The sequence below is a fragment of the Ambystoma mexicanum genome, chromosome 10 (assembly GCF_040938575.1).
Source record: "Ambystoma mexicanum isolate Mex_15411 chromosome 10, UKY_AmexF1_1, whole genome shotgun sequence".
Taxonomy (NCBI): domain Eukaryota; kingdom Metazoa; phylum Chordata; class Amphibia; order Caudata; family Ambystomatidae; genus Ambystoma; species Ambystoma mexicanum.
The window spans coordinates 855,615,271-855,635,978 of NC_090932.1; the positions used below are offsets into that span (position 1 = coordinate 855,615,271).

The following is a 20,708-nucleotide window of genomic DNA, read 5'->3' on the forward strand; positions in this document are numbered from 1 at the left end:
TCACTGAGAAGGCAAACATGCTATGACCGATTACTTGTTTCACCCCTGCTGTGTCTCCCTCATGTTTTCCATTTCTCACCAAATTAAATCTGTCTTTTATATATCGGTATGTGTTCGTGACATTTGTACGTAGGATTAGAAACTATGTATTTTTGTATTTAATTGTTCTACCGATGATACGTTGTATTGCCGTGGATATCTAAACACAACTAAAATTTGAAAAAAAAGACACTATCTGGTTGAGGACGAAGGAGCTTACTTCTGACGTGGCTGAGGACATCTTGGTGAATTACAATCGCCATTGGGGACACAGAGAAGTCACGTAAGTGTGGGAGTGGGCAGAGCCTACAATGATTCCTTATGGTAATTACCACTTTAAAAAGCTGTGTCAACTACAGATTTCTGCAAAACATTGTGGCTATGATCATTTCTTTTCACCTCTGATTTTCCTGGGCTTTCTGTTAATGTGATCCAATCTGTCAGCTAGTACTGATCTGATAGTAGTGCCCAGCTACATTGTTGTCCCGTTCTGTGCATTTTCCCCCTCCTGGGATCTTGCTTAAACCTCAGTGCTCTCCCGGCACAGTGCACACTCTGCCCCACCCCCTCCCTCTATGCTTTCCCTTATTGTTGGTTTCGCTCTGCCTCCATTCCTTCTGTACCCTTCTATGCCTTACGTTCCCACTCACATCTTTGTGCTCGATCTTCATTCTTTGCTCTTTTGGATGGCTTGCTTGGCTCGACAACAGCAGAATGAGAAGCATCCGGTCTAATGAGTCACCCCTTAAGTGCTATGTTCGCCCTGAATTTCCATAAGGAATCATGATAGGCTCCGCCCACCCCAGCTGCTGCTCTCACCTGAAAGTCCCCTTTAACCTCAGCCAAATAATAGCATATACCAGTGTGTCCCCCTCATTTGGGAGGGGTCCTTTTGCTGTAGATGTCATGTTCCCCCCAACATTTTCAGCAAAGTTACTCCACTGCACATTATGGTGCAATGTCACAAGCAGAAGGACGCTAATGTATGCTATTATTTGGCTGAGGTCAAAGGGGACTTTCAGCTCAGAGCAGCAGGGCACCCTTTCTGGAACTTGTATCCTCCAGCTTCCATGCCTGAAACAGACATCTGACCAGTGCATTAGCAGTAAAAGAACAGCTCTGTATGTCTCATGCAACCTTTTTAAAATGTCAGGGCACAATTGTATTACACACTTATCTAGAACACAATCAACCCGAGGCAATTTACCAACACTATCTGCAATATTAATGTATGCAATAAAGCACCAGAGGAGCAAAACAATGCACACACGCAATGTAACTGCATAATCTTGATTTTCTCGATGGGCTGTTTTGGTCTTTCGCGAAATGGAGTGAAATGTTTATGACTCTTACTTTCGATTGTTCTGAGAAAGGGTTCTGACTGACAGTGATACATTAGGAAGGCAAGCTCTTACCAACTCAGGTCAAGAAATCGCAGGGTGAAATTTCTTTCTAAACCTTCACACAGGCGTTCTACTGCAACATCTGACATTTCATGTTTCGAAAGATGGAGTTCTTGAAGGCAGTAATTTACTTCCAGCATTCCAGAAAAATGAATCGTAACCTCTTCCTAAAAAAATAAAGAGGTGGCAGGTTATTTGCGGACTTAAAAATGCTTCACGTATGGTGATCTTTGCTACTGTGCTCCTTAACTGTGTAATAGTTTCAGGTACTATAGTTTGGCTAAGACTAAGAAAACATGAAATTGAAATATTAAATAATAAGGGTGCTTGATTTTGTATTTATTAATGCATGTGTATTTCATTTCTAGTGGGGGATAACAGGATCGCAAGCTCTGCAATATTTTGAAAGCTTGTAATTCGAGGATGTGGCATCCTGCCCATGAATTATGGATTTGTATATATTATTATTAGGGTATTTACTGAGCGCATACCTAGCTTCGAGAAGCAATGGAGCACTTTACAATCATTGGGTGAAGGTGGGCAATTTATCAGCAAGGGATCTACAAGCAACCAGGGAAGGAAACAGTGGGGATCAGATCACCCAGTCTTAGGTAAACTGCAGAGCGGAGAGCGTGTGGATCTAGGCGTTAGGGAGGAGCCATTCCTTGAAGAGGAGGGTCTTGAGCTCCTTCCTGAACTGTAGAAGGGAAGGGATGAGTCTGAAGTTGATGGGGAGGAGGTTCCAGAGTCTTGGGGTGTAGACAGAGAAGGCCTGCCTTCTAGTTCTTTCCTTCCTGCTCTGGCTGAGTTAAAGTTTGCACATGTCTTTACGTCTGGTGGATTGTAGGCCTATCTATGGTGAAAGGAGAGAAAAGCACAACAACTCACACCATGAAGTATTATTTTATTTGTATTTTATTGGGGAGTGTTAATAAAGCAAAGCCCTGGCCTTAAGAACCAGCAAGGTGCTATATATAGCACACCATGGCTGGTTTACTAGAATTGTGCAGGTTAAAGGTGCATGCTCCCATGTTTACAGAGATCAGGAACTTTCAATGGATGGGGAGGAAGTGTACAAGGCACATGATTGCAGCCTACCTGTTCAAGAGCGGGCAGTTATGCCTAGAGAAGGAACTTTATAAAGGGGGGGAAGCTGGATTGGAGTAAGGGCTAGAGGACGCCACTAGGGAATAAAGGAGGAGAGTGGGGCAGAGAGGGACCTGTCCAACATAAGAGGCGGCGTAGCAAATTGAGGAAGGAACTGTTTAGGGAAGCAAAGATGGGCTAAAATGTTAGCTGTATTACAACAATAAAAGGTTGTGTTTAGTGTATATGGCAAAGTGGCCAGGGATGTCAAATTGAAAAAACGAACCTGCCTCAAAATATAGCGGCCTATTGTCAAAAAAACACTTTGTGCAAATGTGGCTCCTTTGCACCGTCGGTCCCAATAGAGTAATTGAACTTTCTGTGAGATGGTTAGAACTTAACAACACACTTTCTCCATTTCATTACATTCCCTGGGAGACCATTTAGAATGGAAACAACCCTGTTTTCATTGCACTGGCTCCACTATTTTGTAGAAGCAAGAAGTACAAATCCTACCTGTAAACTGTACAAAATAGGCCTGTTTACGTTGAGAGACTTGATTGTTCTGTTTTGAATCAGGACTGTAGCCAATGCTATCAAACTCTGTGTATGCTAAAAAATAGAAATACAAATATTTAAGTAACATTTCAATAAAACAGCCTTTAATTTGATATTAAAGTGATCATATCTTAAGTGGCAAGAGCCCCTCTGGTAATTAATTACATTAGGTGACAATAAATGGGGAAAACCACATTTCTCCATTTATCTTTCGAGCTATAAATTGAAGATTGATCGATTGAGTGATTGCGTGCACGTGTGTACTGCACACCACGCAAATGGGTCTTGTTGCATCTTGGTGCTGGGAAAAATTATGCATTTCAGAATGATATAAAGATTCAGAATTACTGACACTCCTTTGCAGCGCTTATCCTTTCTGACCTCTTACGGCATTTCACACAATCAGCCACACTTTTATTCCTTCAAGTCATACAGGACCTAACAGGTAATATCCAGCTTCATAATCAAGGGGTGTGAGTGATTTCAGGCCACTGGGGACACCATGATCGAGTCCTGCGATTTACCTTTTTGGGCATCTTAAATGTGGAAAGTCAGTCCAATGGCATCAATTGAAGTGATCCAAGACCAGAAATGCTGCAATGCATTAGGTTGTGATGTGAAGCCCCAGGGCTGGAACATGGTGTCTCTGGTAACAAAGAGCCAGCTTGAAATCTTCAAACATGTCTGTGCAACAAAGCACAATTTGTGGTCTCTGTCAACTTCAGTGCAACCATCCTGCTGATCTGGTGCATTAAGGCTCTGGAAAATAAACGTGCTTTTTCAATATGTATGTCTCCCACCATGGGTTCCCACTGCAAGCTCAATGCCTCTGTCTTGCAATGTGCCAAGCTCCTCCTGAAAACCAGGGTGATGAAGGTGTGCACACCCTGACCACATGCTCAAGAGCCACCCAAAGATGGACGTGGAGAATTGGTTGTACCTTAATGATCCACAAAGTCCAACATACTTTGAAACATGTTTAACATTCCTCAGCCATCTCCACCCAGCAAAGTTCTCATATCTATTATTACACTCAGAGATACCTGTATTAGAGTTCCTGGCCATCATGGCTGGAGAATCTGCCCTATCTTTGAGCCACGTTACTCCTACTGACCTTCAGAAAACACTTTGCATATCAAAGTGGTGGTCACATTTTGTTTGCAAGAATGTCCCCGAGCCTAAAGTTGGAAATGAAACGTAATGTGACCATGATCATTTCCAACCGTGTTTCTGTATTTAGAAATGTAGGCAATCTTTATAGGCAAGTAATTCAGCATTTCATCCATAACTTCATCCATAACAGATACATAAACTCATGCCACTACAGAACATCTGACAAATCTTGGAATATGTCCCAATGGAAACCTTATAGCTGGATTATTTTGATGAAAGCACTTGAATGCTTAACCCTAAATACTGGCACTGACATTTAGTGCATGTTCTGATACTTCTATACTGTGATGATATAAATGTATCTTTTTTTTAGGTTTGTCATCTTCTTAAAGCCCCCCCGCCCTTTGTGTAAATTCTGCCTTCTCGATAGTTCCTCACTAGGTGTTCATTGAATATATGATACTACACGATATTAGGCTAATTAACTGAAGAGATCACTCAAATAATGGTGTATATCATGTATTTAAAAAAAACATTAATTAAAAATTGTACAAATATGAACAGTTAAACTGTGTCTCTACCATGTCTTCAACTGTTTAGCACTGTAGCAAACGTCCTCCTTGCATAACATAATATTGCCCCCCCCCCACAACCAGTGACCTCCAGCACTCCAAAAGATTTTTTGGTGACCACAATGCCTAGGAGCTTTGCTATTTCCCGATACATTTTTTGGCTCTTTTATCTACTGGTACCTGACCAGGCTCACTGACTCATCCCTATGTAGATGAGAAAGATCATTCAGGTAAGGACTCCTGAGAGAAATAAAGTCCATAAATCATCTTAGTGTTATGTTATGTTATATCAAATAGATACAAATATAAAACTTTCCTAAAAACAGGCTGAACATTCACAATCACAACTTATTAACAATCAGAACTACAAGTCAACCCAGAAAAGAAAACAAACTTCAACTGACCACTAGTAAAAAGGGAGGAAGAAGCTAGGGCCATTAGGTCAGAGAGCACACCCAAGTGTAAACCACTAGGGAGGGGAGGCGATAACCATGGTATAGCTCGAGGTCGTATCGCTCGGCATTTCAAGCTCTAAGATTTTAAGAAGCCAGTTACTGCAATTCCTGTTGATGTAGTATGTCCAGCCAAACAATATTTCCAAACTAATTCATCCTCAACCAAAGCAAACAAGCCTGAGATTTTGTTTTAAGGTATTCCATCTTAAACCCTGTACCATTGGACATGAGACCAAGAGGTTCTTTAGAGTTTCGCATTGGTTGTTCTTATTGCTAAGTATGGTGCTAAGGTCCCCAATTGTTTATGGTCTTCGTGCAAAAGACTTAATGATGCATACATGCGCATACTCTCAGCAGTGTTTATCCAGTCATAGTTAAATAAGGACTGTTTAGACTTAGTTGGATTTTCAATCAGTTCTTACAATGAGCTATCAGATTTAATAAGAAGCTCACGACATAGCTCATAAATGTTTTGCAATATCACACGACCTTTCTCCTGCAGGATCAGCCTCAAGTTTACAAATAAGGAGTTGATTGAGTGAGAAAATATCCTTATACTGGGTGTGCGCAAACCTGAATTGTAATGGTAGAAACAGAAATGAAAATGTACTGTGTGGTGTGCAGCAGAAGTCAGAATGAAAAGGGTAACTTCTTACTGTCCCCTAAAGAAAACTGGAAAAACTATGAAAGGTATCCTCACTAACTGCGCTGACTCCTGAATTTTAAAATAACAATTGTGTAAGTCAACTGTATGCTTCAAGTATTTATACAGACCAGGTTTTGCAACCATTATTCAAAATACCATGTAATATAATAGAATGAGAGGAAAGAACACTGCCAGACACCTTTTTGGTTTGTCTGAAAGAATATGTATTGCATCTCAACAAAAACACATATTTTGTTAGTCCATTTTTTTAAAGCAAAAAACCATCATGTTGGGATGAAACAACCAATAAAAGTACTGAAAAGCTGAAAAAAGCCAACACGTGTTTCAACCCTCTTGGGTCATCCTCAGAGTGTATAAGTGATTGGGTCACTGAAGTCCAGACATAAATGTTGGTGACAACGTAATTACATGAATTATTTAGAATAAACAAAAATGAAAGTTTATATATGAATAATGGAAATATGAAGTGCATCCAGGTTCAGAGAGAGCAAGAAAGGGGAGTAGGGAGAAGGCGGGTAAGGGAAAGAGAAAAGAAAAAACTGATATCAGTTATTGTATTTAAAAACCATATTGAAAACAGAGGACTAAAGACTCAACATTTAAATGCAGATAGTCAAAGGCTAATTGGATAATTCCATAGTGAGGGTGCTATGCCAGTGAATAACAAAGAAAACATTTTGTATGTACCATAATTTTACGTCAAAATTTATGACAGACAATGTAGTATTCAAAGGATGACACTTGGCAAACGTCCCTTCACCCTAAGCACTGTAGGTAGAACGTAAAAGTAAATACCTGACAAATATGGGCAGGTAGAGTAGTACATTTTGGTATGCTCCCACTCAAAAATATGAAGCATGTGCTTGTAGTATAATTCTGGTTTGAACAGTGATTCTATACGCCTAAAGGGGTAGAAAATATTGCCAGAAATGCATTTTAAGTAAATGCACAGTTGTATAACTGCTTAGATACATTTCTGTTAATTCGAAAAACCTAAAATCCAAAAGTTGGCTTATCTGCCATTTAATCAAGCTGATAAAGTCTTAAATGCACTGGAAAAGATAAGTACCGTTGCGGATATATCTGGTGCAATATGTATTTGATTATAGAGGTGCCGATTCCAACTGAAAAAAATGTGTATGTGTAATTATATGCACATCCGCATTTAAAGTGCAAAAATAGCTTTTGCAGTCAGTGTTAGGCAAAAGCATGTCTTGGCTAGTTGTTTGTATTTTAATTTATAGAATAAATTAAATGTGGGCAAATAAAAAAGAAGAAGAGGTTTCTTAGCAGAAATCAAAAGGTACAAAAAGGGCAACCAACCAAGTTACAACCCCAGCAATAAACAGGTTAATTTCCAAAGGATTTCCCCTTTAGGGCCAAATACCTCAACGACTCCTACCACTTCAGAGGAAGAGGAGCAAGGAAGAGGGGACATCAACGATACAAGCAAAAGATTCACGAGATCCAGTCTCAAACATCCAAAAGCAAACCAATACTCAAAACGTAGTTATAAACCTATCTGACAAACAACTTTCCAAATAACAAATGGCTGTTCTTAACTATGGCCTCTCCCTTGCACCCAGTGTGACTTCAGACATGACTGAAGTCCAAATTGTTTTATATAAATTCACAAGGAAACTCAAACTCAAAAAATTCTTTCATAATAAATCCATCTTTTTTAAACCTTCAGAAAACATACCCCCTATTAGCACTAGAAGTATTCAAGAAATTGAAAACATTCATCTACTTGCTAATTTAGCAGGTGGAAATGGCCAAACTTTATCTGATATCCAAAGAGAACTAGGAGTACATCAACGGAATATGGATATTATTGAACATAAAAACAGATCTAAATTTCCGCCACCAATAACTGGGGACAATGCCATTGAAATCTTTTATAGATCACAAAGGAAATTCATAAACACATTGATGGCCAATATAGAGCAACTTCTTGTGTGCGCCATTCGCATTTTAGGTAGTTCAATTTGACCTCCTTTGTTTCTCCTTTGTCGGGTCCATCTGTCATGTATCTGAGCCCATGCATATGTTGCCAGTAGTTGTCGTACATGGGTAGTGTTTTGATAAAGTTATCTTCATAAGGGTACGTTTTTCGTGATAGCCATCTTAGTGTTGCTTTTCTTCCTTGCAATCGTCCTCGTGTTTGGAACAGGGCCAATATATCAAGCACTCCACTGATGTTGTGGGTACTTCCGTTGCCAAAAATGTTCTCGATGCGCTCATGGCATATGGGATCAATGAACACACACAGCAGTTGTCCTTAGTTATGGAGAGGCAGCTAAATCCCTGCTAGCGACCATGGTGATCTGGCTAGTGGATAAGTGCTGTGATAGACTGTTAGGAGAGTAGGCGACACCACCAGAACTGGGCAATCTGTGGGCAGTTCCAATACATACGTAGGAAGTCTGCGGCAGCTGTGCTGCATTTTGGGCATTCATCGCTAGCCAATGGTGTAAATCTCGAGATACACGCAGGCATGTAGTGCAATTGATTGAGTATCCTAAAATGTATCAGCCTAAATCAGGCATTTGGGGACATCTCTTTTGTCCAGCGTCACCAGCGCAACCACTGTTCATTGTGTATTGCTATTCCAAAATCTCTTTCCCATTTCCCTTTGGCTCTATTGATGGATGTTTGATTGGCCGGACATGATTTGTATAGTCTGGACACTAGTCTCTTAGGGTCTTTAATGGTCACTAAGATTTATAGTGGCTCACAGTCGCATGGTTCTTGGGGTAACAAGCCCCAACGGCTATGAAACACCATCCTCATTCTTAAATATTGAAGTGATCTAATCGGTTATTGCCCAGTTTGGCTGTGAATTCTTCCAGTGTGACAAACGTCCCGTCTGGGAAGAGGTCATGTAGAGTCAGCTCCCCTCCAGCGTCCCACATACTTTGGATATCTTTGTCATAAGTCGGGGGAGTCCAGGGCATTTCCACAGGGTAACCGATACGCATTATGGTGTCATCACCTCTAGTCTCAATAAACAGTCTCGACCAAGTATTTACTGTTGTATGGACCGGGTCAAATGAACAAGAGTTAGTGTGCTGATCCGCAAGGATAATTGATTTTAAGTTTGAAGGTGAAGCAATATATGTTTCCAGGGCTACGTATATTGGGGTATCATGAGAAGCGTACCAGTAGCCAGCATACTGCGCCTGCGAGACAATATATTAGAATTCAAAGTCAGGAGCCATCAGGCCACCTAGTACGAACGGTTCAGTCAATCCCTCCCATTTTATTCGCGGAACACCTACTCCCCATGTTTATTTGATTACTAGGGAGAGTAGTTTATCAAAGAAAGTACGTTGCGGCCATACAGGAATATTGCAAACATTATACAGCAGTTTGGGAAATACAATCATTTTAAGTATTGAGAGCCTGCCGTATAACAATATAGGAAATCTTGCCTATAGCTGCAGTTTAGCAGCCAGTGTGTCTAAGTAAGCCTCGTGGTTATCTGCGAGTAGTGAGCGGTGTGATCGAGAGACCAGTATGTCCAAGTATTTAACCTTGTGTGGGACCCATCTGAATCCCATTAAGTCTGTCGGGATGTCAATGAGAAAAATTCCGATTTTGCCTTGTTAATTCGGTATCCGGAATGTTTTGTGAAATTGTGGATCTCTTCCAACAATGGAGTCATGTTTTGTGCCGGGTTACGGATATATAACACTGTCTTCGGCATAGAGGGATATCATTTGTGATGGGCCTGCTATGTGGAGACCGGTATGACTAGGTTTATATTGTATTATACTTGCAAGGGGCTCAATTGTCAAACCAAAGAGTAGAGGGGATAATGGGCAGCCCTGCCTCGTACCGGGGCCCATGTGTGAAGTGGGTGAAAGTGTGCCGCCGGTGCAATCTCTGGCTGTTATGTTCTAGTGTATAACAGTCGTATAAATTGTACGAAGAGATCCCCCAATAGCATCTGTTGAAGAACTGCGAAGAGAAACGCCTAGAGACATACTAAAAGGCCTTCTCCGTGTCGAGCAAGGCAGCTACAGCCTTGGCCTTTGAGTCTATTTGGGACATGATGCAGAAGAATCTGCGCAGATTAAACGCTGTAGAGCGTTCAGGGATAAACCTGCATTGACTAGAAGAACCAGCGGTGACATGAAAGGTAGGAGACGGGTGGATAAAAGTTTGGTGAAAATATTGGTGCAGTAGACTCTTTTAGTCCTTAACGCTAGAATGGGACAGGTTTTTGGAAGCTGACGACTCCTCAACAAACTTGCAGCTGGGTTCATTCTTCCAGTTGTCTAGTTAATAAGGGCCATCTCAGGCGATTTGTCGAGGTAGTTGAGTGTATGTAGTTTGATAGCCTAAGGGATGTTTGCCCCCCTATAAAAGGCCCTGCAAACTTTCTGATCCTTTATTAGGATGTGAGGGGAAGATATTGCACAGTGCAGACTCACACTTGCAGGGCGGTTGATGCTTTTGGGGGTTTTTGCAAAGTCTGTGGAATGCTTTGGAAAAGTGTTTTCTGTTTGCTTTTATTCCTTTATGTAGTATCGTGTTCAGTGTGTTTTTGAAGCCACTTTTCTGTTACCCCATGGTCTAAGTGTTTGTTCATCATGTGTAACTGTCTTGTGTTAGTTTTCCTTCATAAAGAAAAGAACATGCTTGTCTTTTTCTCTTGCACCTTTCCCCTTTTGTGTTCCTATATAAAATATAAAAATACAAACGCATATTTTCCACTGCCTATTATTTCCTAAAAACACAAAAAACACTTTTCCCTCTGTGTGTGTGTGGTGTACTGTTTCATTGGATTGGATTGTGGTAGTTGTAGATTTTAGTGGAACATTGTGATTGTATATTGTAGTGTGGTGTTGTAGTTGTAGGATTGTTTTGCTTGTTCCCTTGTTTAGCCACTTCTTTGTCCACACAGTTTTCGGCCTTTGTGGCAGTTAGACTGGCATGCTGGGTGCCACTGGGGTGGGTGAAGAAGAAGGGTAGGCTGGATGAAAAGAAGAAGCTGCATTAATGTTTGCAGGAGGAAAAGGATTCCCCCATGCCTGGTGAACCTGACGATGCAGGCCACAGAGCACTGCCAATCCTCCAAGGAGGTGGGGAAGTTGAAGGCATTGGGTGAGGACTCATCAGTGGGAGGTCAGGCAGGGCCAATGAACGAGGCTTAGGTAGAGACAAGCACTAGGCAGGGGAGGGAGGGTCTCATGTGGACTGCTCCCGTGAGACAATGGGGGAATAGGCAGGCACGTGTGTTATGTAGGAAGAGGCAATGACAGCAGCAAGCAGCTCGGACAAGATGGTTGGCTTGGGTTCTGACAGGGTTGGTCGCATAGAGGAAGTACTGTATCTACACTCAGCAGGGCAATGGTACCTGTGTGGATGAGGGACAGGCCTGTCAGCAGGGTATTATGAGGAGGACCAGCCTTCAGAGATGCTGCAACAGAAGATGGACCCACCTGAGCTGTAGGAGGAGAGGCAGGTGCAGAAGGAGGTGGCATGGAGAAGCCTCTTTTTGCCTTGGAGGAATGGAAAATCCAAGAGGAACCACAGGGAACAGCAACCTAAACCACCAACACACATCCCAGAAGGTCCTAGGTGTGGAAATGTTGCCCTGCCACCAGAAAAGACCACCTGGGGAGAGGTACCTGAGGTTTTCTGCATGGTGATAGCTGTGGGAAGCGGGTCAAGCAGTGCCACAAGGGAAATGGCAAGAGGACAACATCCTAGGAACCATAACGATGAGAAACCATTTGCACGGGTGGCACGGGATAGTGCACCAGATGCATACTTGTTTGTTTGTTTATTCATTTATAATGCGCACCAGACCCGAGGGTATCAGGGCGCAGAGGTTACATGGAGATACTAAGCTTAGTTACAAGAATACATTACAAGTGGCAGACAAATAGGGAACAGTGGTAGAAGTACAGGAAGCAAATATGAATCAATACACACAACGTGGAACACATGAGCAGGAGTGCTCTATAAGAGCCAATGTATCAGATTAATCAATGTAACAGACGGTGAGGAGGCCAGGCCTTGGTGACCTGTAGACTTGAGCCAATTGATATAGTTGAGTCTAAAGTTCTGGTAGGGTTAGTCCTCTCGGAGTGAGGGTGCATGGTGTTCCATAGTTGGGCCGCTTTGACAGGGAAACTACTGTCTCCAACTTTAGATAGTTTGTATCTGGGAATGGAGAGGCAGTTGGTGTTGACTAGTCTACAATGTCTGATAGAGGTCCTTCTGAGGAATCTCTCAGAGAGATAGCTAGGAGCGGCTTTATTTAGTGTTTTATGGGTAAGTGAGGCGGTTTTTACCTGGATTTTGTCATGGGTCGAAAGCCAGTTGTTTTGATGCCTAATCTCGGATATACGAGTTCTCCTAGCCACGCCAAGGGCTGCTCTAAGGGCATTGTTTTGTAGCATTTGGATTCTCTGGATAACAGATTTATTAGAGCCAATGTAAAGGGCGTTACAATAATCTAGCCTAGAGAGAATGAGGGCACTGGCCAAGATGATGCTACTGTTATCGGAGATAAAGGGTTTACTGGTTCTAATAAGTTTACAGGTGTAAGCGGTGGCTGAGCCATGGCATTCACTTGTTTGGTAAAGGAGAGAGTAGAGTCGAGGTAAAAACCAAGGGTTTCCACTTTGAAAAGGTTCTCAACGATAATGAAGGAGGAGTATTCGTGGCCTAGTTTTTCGAGGTTAGTGGGGGTACCCAGGATGATGACCACATTTTATCATCACTCAGGCATAGACTGAGTTGCCATCCATGCCTGGATGATGAGGTAAAATCTATTCAACAAGACCAAATCCTTAGCATAATCCCCAGAAAGTGGGAGGAGCCTCTGAGTATCATCTGCATAGTTAGTGTAGGTGATACCGAGATGGTCCAGATCATTGAAAAGGGCCTTAGTGAATATGTTGTACAATGTGGGAGAGACACATGAACCTTGGGGCACCCCACAGGTAATGGGAATGGGGTCTGCCGCTGCTGAAGGGGAGAAGACCATCATGATCCTATCACTTAAAAAGGACTCAATCCAAAGTATGGCTTCTTTGGAAAAGTGTGCAGCTGAGTCTAGATGGCTACATAAGATATTGAGGTCCACGAGGTCAAAAGCAGTCGAGAGGTCGAGGAGGAGAAGGAGGGCTGATTTCCCCTTGTCCCTTAGCTCATCGATCTGGGCCTTCAGGTCAATGAGGGCAGTTTCTGTTCCGTGTTGGGGACGGAAACCTGATTGTCGAGCTCCTAAGAGATGGTGTAGTTACAGGTATTTCTGGATTTGAAGGTATGCAACCTTGTCTAGTATTTTTAAGAGAAAGGGTACAGTTGTGATATATCGGTAATTGGTAGGTATTAGTGGGTCTAAAGTTTGTTTATTTAACAATGGGAGCACCCATGATTCTTTAAGGTTAGTGGGGATGGTACCAGATACGAATGAGGCATTGATACATTTTGAAATAAAGGGAGCAAGTTCCCTCGCTGCGTCCTTTATGAGCTGGGCTGGACAGAGGTCGCCCTGGCAGTTAGAGGGCTTAATAGGGATTTGGATCACTCTAAAAAAGAAAGCTTGCTTCAAGGTGTTAGTGTTTCAAATGGAGGCAATTGCCTAATTTGGCATCCCCAAGAAATTGAGCATTCTATGTCTGAGCATCAGGTTTTGTCTTTGGTGCAGGTGTCTGGCGTAGGGTTGGGGGTCACCAATTCTTTTAAGATTATGAATACTTCCTTCATACTGGAATTAGCTTGGGAGATACAGTTGTTATATGATTCTTGTTTGGCCAGGCAGATTTCCTTTTTGTACTGGGAAGAAATCTTAGTCAGTTTAATTCTGTTTACTTATGAAGGGAGTATTCTCCATGTGGCCTCACAGTTTTTTTTCTTGCCGTAGCTGTTTAAGTGTGGGGTGAACCATTTGTTCAGATGAGTTTTGAGCTTACAACGTCTCAGTTTAATCGGGGCAATGATGTCAAGCGAGGTTGACATGATTTTATTATACTCGTCAACAAGCGCTCCAGGCTCTAAGCTGTCTGCGAGAGAGTTGAGAGTGGGGAGAATAGCAGAGCTTAGTCTGTCCACTGTGATATTCTTTTTGTTCCTAGTTAGGATAGGTGGGGCAGTGGGAATAGCAAGGGGGTGGGGTTTGGTAGTATTAAGTGTAAATGATAGGAGGGAGTGGTACGTCCAGAGTTGTGGGGAGATGCAGTTGTAGTCAGCCACCCAATCTAGGGTTCTCCCTTTATTATGCGTGGGCGCACTAATTCTTTGGGGCAGGCCAAGTTCGGACAGGATACTGGCAGTTGAGGTGGCATGTTTGTCTAGTGGGTTATTGAAACCCAGGTTGAGGTCGCCTAAGAGTAGTAATTGTGAAGTAGTTTTAAGGTTGTTAGAGAGTATGGTATAGCTATCCTCCTCAAAGATCCCAATGAGGCCAGGGGGTCTATAAATCAGATGGATGGTAAGGGTCTGGGAGTTGACTAGTGGACGTTTAGCTGTAAGAACCTCACAGGATTGGATGTCTTGGGAAGGTGCAAGTCTCAAGGAGAGGCTGGATTTGGAGATATGGCGATGCCTCCACCTCGCGCCCGTGTCTGTCCTGTCTAAGGATCATGTAGCCGTCGGGAACTGCTAACGTGAGTATAGGGCCTGCTGCATCATGCAACCATGACTCATTGATGGCGAGAAAGTCAAGGTTTTCTGCCAAGATCAGGTCAGCAATTTATGAGCATGTGCTACCAGAGACCTGACGTTTATTAAAGCCCCCTTAAGCGGAGGGGTAGGGAGGACTGTTGGAGGAGAGGTTGGTGTTTGTGGTCTTTTGGCTGACGGGATGGTTAGTTTTCTAATTGGGGATAGGCAGAGATCTGGCGAGGGGTTCAAATCGTTTACTTAATCTAGATCGGAGTCTGGTATTCCTAATATCTGTAATACAGGGATTGCTTAGGAGTGAGCTCGGTATAGAAATACTAGGTTGGCCAAGGTTAGATAAGGCGTTTCTAGTCATTGTAAGGTTAGTCACGCTGAGGGGATCTCGAAGGTAGGGGGTAGAGAGCCTCGCAGAGCATAATAAGGTATTCAGTGTAAGTAGTGTACATGGGGCGATGAGTGTGGTAAACATACTGGGATAGAGATCTCAGTCGGTTCTACAATAGCATAGGCAAGTATAAACAAAGGAATAGGCAGGCCTAATCTATTCACCAGAATGGGCTAGTCCGGCCTAGGCATAGGTAGGTACAAGCAGTGGAATGGACAGGCCTCACAAGTCAGCTGAATAGGCTAGTCAACATGAGAAGGTAATCAGAACGGGTACAGGTACAATCAATCAATTACATTTTGCAAAATAGGCTAGTTCAACATTGGCAATGGTAGGTGCAATCAGTAGAATGGGCAGGCCTAATAGCTCAGCAGAATGGGCTAGTCCAACATGAGACGGTACATTAATGGGGAAGGCAGACCTAATACATTTTGCAAAATAGGCTAGTTCCAACATTGGCAATGGCAGGTGCAATCAGTAGAATGGACCGGCCTAGCAGATCGGCGAAAATAGGCTACTCCCGCATGCGGAGGTATTCAATGAGCACGAGGTGAGTTTAGTAGACTAGTCTAGCATAACTGAAGTATTTAATTCAAAGCTCTATGCAAATACATTTTTTTCGACATCCAAGTAGTGCCAGTGTGTTTAGGCAACAAAATATGTACGATATTAATTTGCTACAGTTGATGCAATAATGGCAGGTCAGGCACGTCGGAAATGAGCGCTTTAGAATCACGTATATACAGGCTTACGGGTGCAGCGTACCATACAAATTTCATGTAAACAGCGTAATCGAATGTGGTACATGAGGCTAAATACAGTTATCGGTAGGTTAAAATGATTCACAAGTGTTCGGATTTGTCACAAATCTACTTTACAGAGTAGCTGATTCTGCTCCGGCCGTGTGAAGTGCATATATGCAGGATCAGAACGTCAGCATGAGATGCTGGAAAGTGTGGTGAGCAATGCTTACTCACATATGAGCGGGGGAAGTTCTAGTATAATCGAAGCGTTTCAGAGGGTCAAGGTGGGGGGCATTAGCGCAGATTAGGCGGTGCAACCCGATGAAAAAAGGGGCAAACAGGGCCTTACACTGGCCTTTAACTAGGCTTTAACAGAAGCTAGCAGCCATCAGTCTAGAAGCAATATCAGACAAGCCATGGCCAAACCTTTACACCTGTCCAGTCGGTATCATTCATGAGCGTGACATGCCTGGTTCACTTGGTAAAATGTGGGATGTTTGCTGTTTTTGCTGCTGCCTATATTCCTGGACCAATTCATGTGGCAAACACTGCAGCAAAACATCCTTACGCATTTGCACACTGTTCCTTACTGGTGATGCTTCCTGTGACGCACAATCCCCTGGCACTTGCAGTTAAAAAGCAGTCACTTTCATTCTTAAAAATGGGTCTACATACAAAGCCAACAGGTAATTAATGTTACCTTCAAATCCAACTACCTGTGGATCATCATGCAAGATTGCAAGCAGGCCCCTCACTAGCTGTGCCCCATTGGCATCACCTGACAAGGCATGTGCCCTTGCAATGTTGGTCAGGTTGAGCTCAAGCAGGCAGACCAGAGAAAACATTTCACCCAGGGATGTATTGTGGCTCCTAACCTGCTCAATATTCTCCCCTGAAGCTGGTAGCACAGAGTAGCTGCCACTGATATGGTTTCTAAAATGTTCCATCTACAGTACTGCAGAAATCAGTGATGGTATCTATTGCAATGCTCTGGTAGCCTGTCTAGCATGTGCAAAGACGAATTCCAACGGGTGGCCGCCAAGGCCTTCAGGTTGTGCAGAGGCAACTTGGCTCACACTTGAAGTTGGTGTAGATCATTTTTGACATAGTAAATCCATCTGAAATGGAGCTGATCTTCTGAGCCACAGCAAACATTTCTTTCACAGGCTGACAATTGCTGACAATGGGTGTGCCCACATGGTGAAGGACATATGTAAAGCAGGGGACAAGCATTGTCTTGCACATTTGTAAGGCAGCAAGGACATTTGTTCGATTGTCCGATGCAACAAAGCCCAAATGCAAATTATAAGGCCTCAGCCACTCTGCTTCCACTTCCTCTCCCTTCGACCCAAATCCCCCGCTACCATCTTGAATTTGCCAGGGACTCCTCTTTGCTGTTTGACGAAGAAAAGGCCACCCAGTGTGCTGTGATGCCATGTACTCATTGCTTCTAGCTCACACGTCTATGATGAAGTAGTCCTTTTGCGCAGTGGACGCTGTAGTCATAACCATGTTGTAAAATTCTGGTAGCAATTTATGAAAGAAAAACTATTAACCAGTAACATTCCATAAGGTCCAGGGGTTTCCAACATTGTAGCCAGATTAGCATTGATCAGGCTCTTTCTGCCATGGGATTCGTGATATTTCTGGCCACACACACTTCCATAACATTGCCCTTACCCAATGGGGGATAACTACTATGCGCTACTGAAATATAGGGGATAGAAGCAGGTTATACTACTCCCAGTGTCAAGCACTGGAGTGGCGAAATATTTTCAGGGTCAATAGTGTGGACTAGTTTAGGTATGCTGTGTGTCTGATGGTACAGTGAGGTATGCACCACAGATCGTTTGACTTCTCCCCATGACTCTCCAGGATGTTGCTGTATATGGGACAGTAAAGATGTGGTACCCAGGTTTGTCCCTTCCTTCCCTCTCATGCAGCATACTGGTAGAGTGTGCATACAGCCAGATTCAGTTGCGTTTATTTTCTTTGAAGTACTGCCACATATTTTACTTTTTGAGTGGTCTAGAAGCACACAGCCTGGATTTATGATGGTGGTGTAGGTGGTGCTGGTGAAGTACTGGATACATAATTATGTGATCGGATTTCTAATACGCAATGCTAGATCTGTTTCTCAAAGAAGCTGTACACTGGTGGGGCGGGCTTTCATTAATACTACAACCACTTCATCTGTGGTGGCATCATTCTCCTCTTCCACCTCAGTATCACTGCTTTCCAAAAGCACCAATTTATACTGCCCACGGCCAGTGGAGCATAATTTTCGTCTAGATATCAACATACATCTCATCATGATTACTGTCTGACATAGTGGATGAGGCAGCAGAGATAGAGAACTAGGATGTTTAGTCTCCTCACGCTGTTTAAGTACTCTGTCATTTCCCCCAGTTTTTAAAAGACAAGATCCGCACTTGTCCCCCTCTGACCCTGTGATGGTGGGAGGAACTGAAAGTGCAAGCTCCTCTTTCGGCCTCTGTGGATGTTCACTGTCATTATGCAATACCTGTGCATTTTCCTGTACTGGTGCATGTATCACTGGGTGACTTGTGACAGAGAAGTATAATGTGAGTTTTGGTGCGGACATGATGTTCCAAATGTGTCCAACTGTGTCACCTGCCGCTTTGTCGAATCTCTGCTTCTCCCTCCCAGCAAAACCAGACAAGCGTGGGATTCCCAGTTCCTCATGATCCTCCCCCTAGATGTCACTCAATGATATGCGTCTTGTCCACTTGTGTCAAAAGACAAACACTGACTGGCATGCCATCGACTTCCCTGAACCTCTGCTGCTCCCTTACTGCTAAATCAGGTGAGTGCGACTCTTCCACAAGCTGCCCCAAGGATTCCAGCTCCGTCCACTCCTCCTTTCAAGTTTCATCCAATGGCACGTGTCTCATCCACTCGTGTTAAGAGACGGACTCCGACCGACAGGTCACCTGCCTCCCAGAATCTCTACTGCTTCCTCACAGCAAAATCAGGTCAGTGTGACTGTCCCACAAGTTGCCCTCTGGTATGCCCGGCACTTCCTGCTCCTCCTCCGAGCTGCCCCCAATAGCATGTATTTAATCCACTCACATCAACAGATGGATACTCTCTGGTACGCCACCCACCTCTCAGAATCTCTCTCAGTGATTCCTAGATCCTCCTGCTGCTGCTCATACTAGGTGTCACCCAATGGCACATGTCTTGTCCAGGTTCTTTAAGAGAGGGACACTGACTGGTGTGTCACGGGCCTCCCCTAAACTCAGGCAAGGACACTTGTGTTGTTCGCCCACTTCAATCAAGTGAAAGGCTCATGCAGTGCTACATAAACAAAACCAACCCTAAATGGAACGTTCTGACTATGCTCCTTACTCGTCTTCCCACAACCACTCTAAATATCCCTACATATTCCTAAATATACCAAGCCTTCCTCAAGTAACAACCTTCTACCTCTCTGAAAGCTGCCTGAGACTCAATGAGAACTTCAGCTAAATGTTCTTCTTTTAACCATGTGGACGAACTTTGGAATAACTTTTCAAATAGTTTGTCTGAGGGTCGTCCTTGATGAATCAACCAAAACTTTGATAATTCGGGTTAATTGCAGGAAATTTCAACCAGGCCTAGTTATTGCTCCCTGGGTACTTCATTCTACTGAAAATTAGACTAACCCATGTATTCCCCCTTAATTGGCCAAGGTCCCCAACACACTGTCAAATTTCAGAGAGACCCATTAGTTGAGCTTCATTAAACAACTGAATTCTATCATAATTCTTGGGTCCAAAATGGGAGGCTGTAGATGGATCTGCAAATTGCTTTGAAATATACCAGTCATTCTTTCTCAAGCACGGGCAGGCAGACCATACAACCCTTACATGGTGAGGATTTAGTCATGTTTGACTTCCCTATCAATTAGCCATGCAAATAGTTGACCTGATCTGTTTCCTTCCCTGTAAACTGTCACTGTATACTCTTTATGCTAACTTCCAAAGGTCCATTAAGTGCCGTGCTGAGTTGGAAGACAGCATCTCACAATGGCTTTCTCACAAGTGCTTATAATTTGGCCATCTTACTAATGTTTTCCAAATCCCAAATATGGTTGGCAGATACAGGCCCCAGGGAACTAATTAAAAGGACTTCTAGAGCAGCCCAAACTCCTTTGTCAATACCAAGTTATGTATACCTCCTACAACCATTTCTCACAATGCTTGTCTTGCATATTTTCTGATCTATGACTAAGTGGGTATTTTGGGTCTGCACTATTTCCTTCTCATCAACCTTCTTAGGGTCTGGGTTGCTTGTGTTTTGTCATGCTGATCTGCCTAGTTCTTTATGAATAAATCAAATGAAGCCTCACTCTTACTCACAAACTCCTCGTTGTATGTTTTTCCTTATTGAAGAACAGCCTTCCCTCTACCCTGACACCAGGACAAAATGTGGGTCATCTTTGTTAGTGGCATACAGATCTAACAAGCATATCCAATAGTAATTTGGCTCCAGTGTGCAATGCCCTGTGTAGGTCCCACACACCACCGGCATTTACCCCGGTTGTGGAGGTTCTATCCTTGCTGGTGCTTACGGCATGGAAATGGACACTGGCCATTACTAAGGATGAACCCTGCAACGTGCACATGCCACCATAATCCCATTACTGCCTAGCTATCAGGGTCCACTGCCTCTGTTTCATGGGTGCACTGTTTGGAGGTTGTTGGTGGGAGCTATAGCAACCACCAGAATGAGGCATTGCCTTACTTTCACAATGTTGTGGGGATATGACTGGACCCGGGTTTAAAGCAGGTGCATGATGATCTCTTCTGCTCCCTTAGATAAGCCAATGCTTAGTTTCTCCTGAATCCCTTCCAGCCTCCCTCTGTTTGCTCTCTGCTGTTCTCTGGGTCAAATGGATCCTTTTTCCTCTGACTTGTTTGTGACATTACTGCTTTTGCCTAATTGTCCCTTCTCCCTTCTGCTGAACTTGTTCTTAGTCTTCTCATACCTCCTACACCTGTGTACATTACGCAGAGTTCACTCGACTGTCTCACCT

At 43.3% G+C, this 20,708-nt stretch overlaps 1 protein-coding gene across 8 annotated transcripts in view; it reads right to left on the minus strand.

Annotated features, from left to right (window-relative positions):
* LRRC34 (leucine rich repeat containing 34) overlaps nt 1-20,708 on the minus strand; it is a 397,826-nt gene that overhangs the window by 108,115 nt on the left and 269,003 nt on the right. For all 8 annotated transcript variants that reach the window (XM_069618532.1, XM_069618536.1, XM_069618535.1 and 5 more), the window contains 2 exons: nt 3,045-3,140; nt 1,455-1,609 (listed from right to left, as the gene is read on the minus strand). In XM_069618532.1, coding sequence (XP_069474633.1) covers nt 1,455-1,609; nt 3,045-3,140 — 251 coding nt within the window. The remainder of the gene's footprint in view (nt 1-1,454; nt 1,610-3,044; nt 3,141-20,708) is intronic.